The 8,523-nt window shown below is 46.7% G+C and overlaps 2 protein-coding genes across 2 annotated transcripts in view; both read right to left on the bottom strand.

The window, feature by feature from the left end:
* arpc4 (actin related protein 2/3 complex, subunit 4) lies at positions 1-2,339 on the bottom strand. Its single transcript, XM_056605410.1, has 6 exons — positions 2,264-2,339; positions 1,735-1,853; positions 1,132-1,243; positions 939-1,034; positions 686-856; positions 1-512 (listed from the first exon to the last, which is right to left on the bottom strand). The coding sequence occupies exons 1-6, from the start codon at positions 2,264-2,266 to the stop codon at positions 507-509; spliced, it is 507 nt and encodes a 168-aa protein (XP_056461385.1). The 5' UTR covers positions 2,267-2,339; the 3' UTR covers positions 1-506.
* Positions 2,340-2,455: 116 nt separating this feature from the next.
* The window catches only part of LOC130401572 (ras-related protein rab7-like), an 8,133-nt gene continuing 2,065 nt past the window's right edge, over positions 2,456-8,523 (bottom strand). Inside the window, exons 2-6 of the mRNA XM_056605409.1 lie at positions 5,444-5,506; positions 5,121-5,247; positions 4,727-4,945; positions 4,098-4,226; positions 2,456-3,896 (exon numbers count right to left, since the gene is read on the bottom strand). Of these exons, the coding sequence (XP_056461384.1) occupies positions 3,801-3,896; positions 4,098-4,226; positions 4,727-4,945; positions 5,121-5,247; positions 5,444-5,496 (624 nt within the window). The 5' untranslated portion in view covers positions 5,497-5,506 and the 3' untranslated portion in view covers positions 2,456-3,800. The remainder of the gene's footprint in view (positions 3,897-4,097; positions 4,227-4,726; positions 4,946-5,120; positions 5,248-5,443; positions 5,507-8,523) is intronic.

The raw sequence follows: 8,523 nt of genomic DNA, 5'->3' as shown, positions 1-8,523 counted from the left end.
AAACAACAAAAATACAAACATGATAATGCTGTTTATTCACTGTTGAATTGTTTCAGTCTCCTATAGGGTCGTCTGTGCCAAGTCAAGAACACTTTGCAACGAATGATTTCCCTTTATTCAAAAGGTTCGCCATAGCAAATAAATGCCTTTCATATAAAATAAAATAAGTTTTAATTTATCCAAAAAAAAAGAAATCCCTGTGCTCACCGATATTGATCCCTTAGGAAAGGACCAAACCCTTACACCTTAACCTAACCCTTACCCATAATGATGCAGGCATAAACTGGCTGCCAATATTTATGTACAAACGTCAATATCTTTCCAGCACAGGAACATCTTAAATGAAGGGCAGAATCCATGGACCATATACATCTTTAACTTTGTTCTGGAATGCACTTTAGAAGCCGTCTGTCTGACCCGACATCCTGTCTGACCTGAGGTTTGTCTGACAGGCGGTCTGTCTGTCTGTCCCCACAGACAAGATCAGCAGGATTGTCCAGGTCTCCTCAAAACTGGAAGAATGAAACAAAAACACTCACCCACACGTCTCCTCAAAAACAACAATGCATTATAATTCCTCATACTTTACATGTCAAACAGAGCTGATTAGATCATCATTTAGAACACAACAGAAATCAGACAACGAAAAGGTATTCAGGCTCTTTGTCGACCAACTCTAACTCACGTTCTTCAGGAACTCCTCGGCGACGATGCGGGCTCGGGCGTTGACCGACAGCTTCATCTCACTGATCTCCTTGTCGATTTCCTCCATGAAGGTAATGACGAAGTCCACCAGCTTGTGTTTGTACATCTGCTCCGTGTGGAAGTTGGTGATGAGGAAGCTGATGTCGTAGCCCTGCAGACAGGCAAACAAACAAACAGATCAGAACCGTCTCGGCCCGGCGTGGATGCTTCACACAGACGCCTCGTTCCCGTACCTCAACTGGCTTCCTCCTCAGGATGAAGAAGTTCTCCGCTCTCATCATCATGAAGCGCATGAACTTATGGCAGAGAATCTTCTCGATCTCATCCGCCTGCAGGGCAAAGGTTCATTTCAGAGATGAGTTATCCATCAGGAGGAGCCCTTCATTCCCCTTCCCTCCAACATGAGGGACAGCCATTCCTTCCCACCTGCTTGACGGAGATGCTGACTCGGACAGAGTTGATGGAGCCCTCGATCAGAACCTTCTCCTTCTCGTTGCGGCTGATGATGACGGGCTGCAGCAGCAGCTCTTTACTGCTCCTGAGGGGGAAAAGGGGAAGGTCACAAACTGGCGCCTCTCACTCGATCCGCTTTTGTATTCCCACTTATATACTTCAGACACTCAGTTTTGTAGGAGACCTTCTTAAGCGGAAAGTGATACAAATGGCCTCAGATGGGTAGGGTGAGAAGGCAATGAGCAGGTGATTTTAATAAGCAGGTGATGGGAATAAGCAGATGAGTAGGTGATGGTAATGAACAGGTAATGAGCAGGAGATGGTAATGAACAGGTAATGAGCAGGTGATAGTAATGAATCAGTGATGTAATGAGCAGGTGAGGGGTAATGAGCCGGTGATGCAATGAGCAGGTGAGGGGTAATGAGCAGGTAATGTAATGAGCAGGTCACGGGTAATGAACAGGTGATGGTAATGAGCAGGTGAGGGGTAATGAGCAGGTAATGTAATGAGCAGGTGAGGGGTAATGAGCAGGTCACGGGTAATGAACAGGTGATGGTAATGAGCAGGTGACTCACCGGACCTCCACCTCTGGTTTGTTGTGGCGCTCCACCACCTGGGAGGAGAAGTTCTCGAGGCAGAGGGCCGCCTGCAGCGTGGCCCTCACGGCGTTCAGGTACGGGCGCAGGGTGGCCGTCTAGAAGAAGACGTCAATATGAGCGAAGGAGGAAACATCTGCAGATGAACCGTGACGTCACGAACCCTCTATGCCCAAACAAGGAATCGATCATAAGAGGATCGATCAGTCTTTAAAAAGGCCCCGTCACCATGATCAGAATGAGGCCAGAGGGGTCCACCGAGCCCCCTGTGGTGAGGTGCTGGCATATATTTATATAATGTATATTAATCATCTGGAGTGAACTGGTCAATGCCAGCTGAAGCTAGCCTGTTAGCGTCTCAAACATCTCCTACGAACCGCCGCGATGGGAATAATTTAAAAACCTCTCAGAACGTTGGGCGAATACATCCTAGTACCGGTCTACCGAAATATACCGCAGAACAATCAAATAATCATCAACCCCAACATTAAGAGCATAAGAGTCCTACCATCTCGGAGTCTCAGAGGGGCGTCAGGCGGAAGTACGGAACGTCAAACCTTTTCCGCGGTTACACAGGAAGTCACATGCTGCAAACTAGAGGCCGATTTAAAGTGACAGTACTCAACCAGACATCTCGAATATTTAATATAAAATATATAATAAAAAATATATATAGGCCTATGTGATAAAAATACATGCATACAAACATATACACAAACACCTATAAATATTTACACATTGTTGTTGAAGCACCAAAGTTCGGCTGGCTGAATGCCTCAATTTCCTATTAATGTTAACACTAACGAAACCTGAAATGACTGCTTCTGGATTTGTTGAACACTACTGAATACGGCAAAAAACCAACATACAGGAAAACACAGTAAATATAAACGATGACCACACATCACTGGACAATTCATATATTCAAGATTTTTATTATTTCCGGATTTGTCAACAACATCATTGGTATTGCAGAGATCTTTCAGGGAAAATAGTATTATGAGGGCAAAAAAATAAGTTGTTGGAGATGGAGAGAGAGAGTCCATCTGTTGAACCCATCCCTATGTCACCTGTAGGTTTACTGTATACACAGAGTTAAAAAGGAGTCTTGACTTCTCGGCCGACCTGAGCCACAAGCAATAGTATACGTAAGAAAAGAAAGAGTGTGATGGTGAGACAGTCCCAGCCGTGTAGGACGGTGATGACGGACAGAATACACACACACAGTAGAAACGGTAGCGTTACACATCATTTACATAAAAGGCAGAGTATTAATGTCTGAATATCATGTTCTACACGTTTTAAATCAGCACGTCTTATTGGTAGCGACTGATTTTCTATTTGCGACATTGGCCCATGAACGCGGGCATTAAGGGGTGCTGGAAGGAGGTGTTACTTTGACACAAAACCGAAAGCGAAGCTGCGTGACTCAACGTTTCCCAAGATGATTGCAATGGTGGAAAACCAGGCATCCCTAAACAATAGAAACATTTAAAGGCAAAACATAAAAAGTGCAGACAAATACGTTTCAGACTGGCATCAGCAATAAACTATACCAGCCAAATATTGTACATATATATATATAATTTATCTATTATAGTTTGTTAGATGTTGATTTAATTTCTTCGAACAGACCATAGAAAGCAAACCTTTGTGAAATGGGACTGAGGGGCGATGGGGACCATAAGGGAATATGACACTGGTTAACTCACATCACAGCCTGGCATACGGGGGTCTTATCAGCTCTGAGGGCTCCAGCAGGGGGGGAGGGGGGAGGGGGGGGGGGCAGGTCACAGGAGCCCTGGTCCCTGGGAGGGTCAGCATGTTGATAAAGGGAGATTCTAGTGTGCTAATGTGTTGGAATAAGTCCACATGCGGCGTACTGTGTGAGAGGGGGTTCTCCATGACACAAGTGCGAGAGGAAGACCGCAGGAGGGAACCCCTTCCCTGGGGGGGAGGAGGAGGAGGAGGAGGAGGAGGAGGAGGAACGCACGTAAAGTAATTGGTGTCGGGGGTTGGTGGCGAGAGGAGAAGGTCCACGGTCCTCAGCAGCTGCAGCTCTCCGCCGACGGCTTGGCCCGGTCGTTGCGGTCCAGTTTGATGGGCTCCGGGAACTCGTTGTACAACTCCACCTCCGTCTCCTGGGTCGGGGGGGGGGGGGGGGGGGAGGCACAGGGTGAGGGGTGTACAATGGACCTTAAAGGGATACTTCACCCATTTAGAACCGGCGTTCTATCATTATAAAATCGCGATTGTAATATAAATAAATATATAAATATCAGTCTAAACCAGTCTCCCCTTGGCACATTTTTTCTCATCAAATTTATCCTGGTGAGACCTACCTGCTTCAGGGCGTTGCGTGCGATCGTCTGGAACGCCTGCTCCACGTTGATGGCTTCTTTGGCGCTGGTCTCAAAATACGGGATGTTGTTCTTGCTCTGACACCAGGCCTGGGCCCTCTTGGTGGTCACCTGTTCACAAACACACCATGCCTGAAGAACAGCTTGTACCCGTCCCCAGCGTGGTGAACACAAGCCATACGGTCCAACTCAAAGCCAGCCACAAGTACGGCTGCTAGAATATTTGAAAACGTGATGCATTTATTCAGCATTTCTCTCCTTTGTGAATGATAACTTTGAAATTTCCCCTTAAAAAATATATAAATTGTTCAAATCGAAAATAATAAGAAAATATCAAGCTATTCTATTTCTAAAAAACATTTAATGAGTAAAACAAATTTATCAAATAAAATAAAACAAAAACAAACACGTTTCAACTCGACTATGTTAGTTTGCAGATCGTTTGACCTAATCGCGACCAATTTTGATTAATTGCAAAGTTCTAGCCACAAGGAACCACTCCTCCGAGGTGCACTCAAGTCGTGCGTGAACACATCTGCTTTGACCGCCGTTTCCCCTGAATGACTCATGGGATTAACGCTGGGGGGTGAGGAGATGATACCGGTACTGACTTGTCGGTTCTCCAGGTCGATCTTATTGCCCAGCACCACGAAGGGGAAGTTCTCGGGGTCGCGCGGGCTAGCCTGGATCAGGAACTCGTCCCTCCAGCTGTCCAGGGTCTTGAAGGTGTTGGGGGCGGTGACGTCAAACACCAGCACGCAGCAGTCGGCCCCGCGGTAGAACGCCACGCCCAGAGACTGGAACCTCTCTTGGCCCGCCGTGTCCCAGATCTGGACCAATCACAGGAGAGGAGGAAGGATGTCAGAATGACTGTCAGAATGATTGCCACGGGCGGCCCCCCCCCCCCCCCTCCAATGGGTCGACGTCTTATGGGGTGGCTTTCAGGAGGATTCCTCATTTGGAACACAGCGAGATGTTAAACCCGGCGAGAAGACGTTGCCCTACCTGCATGGTGACCAGCCGGTCGTCCACCATCACCTCCTTGGTCAGAAAGTCTGCTCCTATTGTGGCCTTGTACTGGTTACTGAACTTCTTGTTCACATACTGGTTCATCAAGGAGGTCTTCCCCACCCTGGAGGAGACGAGGAGAACCAGGAGCTCAGACTGACAGTACGTTCCTCATTCCACACATCACATTAATTAATCTGACAGTTACACAAAGTATGGATTTATTATGCTCCCAAGAAATGTATTTTACGCTGTTCCCTTGGTCTCTAGGTCCACCAGGTATGACCTGTGACCTCTTGGTCCTGACCATAAAGACTCACCCAGAGTCTCCTAGGATGATGACCTTCAGCAGCACCTTCTTCCTGGAGGTCATCTTCTCAGCGCTGAACACAGAAAACATGAAGATGTGTCATATTTCAGATTTAGAAGGGAAAACTTTTAAATCTAATCGTTCCGTTTACAGTTTATTGATTGTTGGGATGGCAATAATAATGCATTTTTTTGGTGAAAATGTTCATCCACTCAAGTTGGAACTTCATTCAGTCATCAATTAATTCAGTCATGTGCTTTTTAAGCCATGGGTTTTTTTTCTCCCAAATCACGAGGAACACAGCATTCCTGATCTCTCACACACACACACACACATCATTCCTGATCTCACACACACACACACACACATTATTCCTGATCACACACACACACATTATTCCTGATCACACACACACACATTATTCCTGATCACACACACACACATTATTCCTGATCACACACACACACATTATTCCTGATCACACACACACACATTATTCCTGATCACACACACACACATTATTCCTGATCACACACACACACATTATTCCTGATCTCACACACACACATTATTCCTGATCTCTCACACACACACACACACACACACACACACACACACACACACACACACACACACACACACACACACACACACACACACACACACACACACACACACACACACACACACACACACACACACACAAACCAACAGATTTAAGCATTACTCATCTCGGAGAAGTGCTCAACCGCAGATTTTGGTATACAGTTGTATTTAGGCACAAATACAATTTTTTTCTGCACAAAACTGACAGAGGTCCAGAACTCAGTGTCCTCATTGCTACGGGCGTGGCGGGAACACAATGTGACCATTGGTGTTCTAAAAGAAGGAAGACAAATCTGTTCTACATGAAAAAAAGGACGACATGACAAGCGGTCCCCACAACACGCCCCCAGCACATGAGACACGCCCCCAGGACATAAGACACGCCCCCAGGACATGAGACAGGCCCCAGCAGTATGAGACACGCCCCAAGGACATGAAACACGCCCCAAGGACATGAAACACGCCCCAAGGACACGAGACACACCCCAGGACATGAGACACACCCCAGGACATGAGACACGTCCCCAGCACATAAGACACGCCCCCAGGACATAAGACACGCCCCCAGGACATAAGACATGCCCCCAGGTCATAAGACACGCCCCCAGGACATGAGTCAAGAGAACCTCACACTAACAGAAGGAACCTCTAGGTTCAGGTTAGTGTGGGGATCTTCACAAAACCTCACATTAAGGTGGGGCGAGGGAACAATGGTTGGAGATCAAAATGGAAAAGCCCCAACACGTCTAGAGGAGCTGAAAACCAGAACAACCTGAATATCAAGGCCATCCCACATAGGCTTTACAACTAAATAATGCATCAACACGTTCTTCTAAAAATCCCAATCCCTTAATAAAAACAGATTAATAAACTCTCTCTTGATGTGTCTCTATACCTTCTACTGAACATCACAGCATTAAGGGCAATCAAGCAATATAGACTTTCTAGTTCTAAATTGGAGAGAACTTGTTTCTTAATTTCAATAAAACCTTGATGGAAGGTATATTGAGGAACCACTGGCTCCAACATGGAGAACGTGTTCCACTCTTCATTTAGATGAACTTCTACAGCTGGAAGGCATAATGAGGAACATGGAACTGACGTCAACATGGCAGCTGAGAGTAGGCATAATGATACCAACCGAAAGAAGGAAGTTCAGAGAAAACAATGTCCGGAATTATTGAACCGTTTAATGAACGGTTCTTCATTACATCAATATCAAATTTCACAGAAGAACTCAATAGTCGTAGTCGAAATGCAAGTTAAATAGAGGCCCCTCAGTGAAAAATGGACATTGGATAATGTTATCTAGAGTCTACCTTTGCCGTATGTGCAGACTGTGACTTATCTATGGAATGCCAGCTGGGAGGTTTGAAGCCGACTCTTCACATTTTTACTCAGCTTGACTGAACCGAGCACAGCTCTCATGAACAAACTGTCATCTGTCTAGCCGAGCCAGCCATAATCAAATAATCAATTGATTGATGGAGCTCTCATGCTCCATTTAAGCATGCTTAGAGATAGAAGGCCCTGCTTGCTGCCAGCTCCTCACGATGGAGCCTCCTAACCTGGACTCCAACACCGCTCTACAGCAGCCAGGGTCTTTGACCAACACATACACCTCCAGAGCAACAGACTTCCCAGCCTTCAATTAGTGACACACATCAACGATAAAGACGACAACACGCATACCTTTCTACGTCACCACAGACATTTCCAGCCGACCGAAAGCTGCAGCAGACATTGAGGCGACGGTAAAAAGGTCCACGGTGTTCTCAAGCATTCAGAGAGTACACTCCACCGGCCACGCTCCTGTGGAGCGAGGCTCGGGGAAAACTACTGCTGGAGGCATGCTCAGCCAGTGGTCCGTGTCACATGACCATCAGACCTCAGCCTGGATCCAGCTGTGCCCCAGAGCCCAGGGCAGACCCTGGCAGCTCAGGACTCACGTTTCCGTCTAGCAAAACAATGCAGGCTGTCATGTCATTTGCAGATATCCATATTAGCGTTTAACCACAACATATGTGTCTCAGCATCATTGTCATGTGTTGGCCCATCCATTTATGGTGAAGTGGTGGTAGGAGTAAGGAAAGTGTGAATAAAAAAAGCAGGGCTTCAACATAATATGATAAGCGAAACCATTTTTGAGTTTATAAAATGTAAGGAAAACCAAGCCACCATGAATCCTGTGTCAGCATGTTACACACCCTGTTTTTACACGTGACCACTAACCAGCCAAGCACGCAGCTCATAGGAGTGAGTCAAGAACCGCAGAACACACCGTCACAAACCCCAGACCACTGGGGCCAACTAAGATGACCTGCAGCCTCTCAGCTCCCGCCAAGAACCGACCGAACCACGCATCACCAATAGAACCCAGACTCCACCGTTAGCCGAGTGTCCTCAACCTAGAGCTTAGAACAGGCCCAGACAAATCAAGCCGACCCGACCCGAGCTCGTCCACGTTCTGTCCGAGCCCGGCCC

The sequence above is a fragment of the Gadus chalcogrammus genome, chromosome 13 (genome assembly GCF_026213295.1).
Source record: "Gadus chalcogrammus isolate NIFS_2021 chromosome 13, NIFS_Gcha_1.0, whole genome shotgun sequence".
NCBI lineage: Eukaryota > Metazoa > Chordata > Actinopteri > Gadiformes > Gadidae > Gadus > Gadus chalcogrammus.
This window is presented reverse-complemented; position numbering and strand designations above follow the sequence as displayed.

Coding starts and splice junctions, on each gene's coding strand:
- arpc4 (XM_056605410.1), bottom strand. Junction 1,035..1,131: donor TCAGCATCTCCGTCAAGCAG/GTGGGAAGGAAT, acceptor TTTGCCCTGCAG/GCGGATGAGATCGAGAAGAT. Junction 857..938: donor TGAGGAGGAAGCCAGTTGAG/GTACGGGAACGA, acceptor GCCTGTCTGCAG/GGCTACGACATCAGCTTCCT.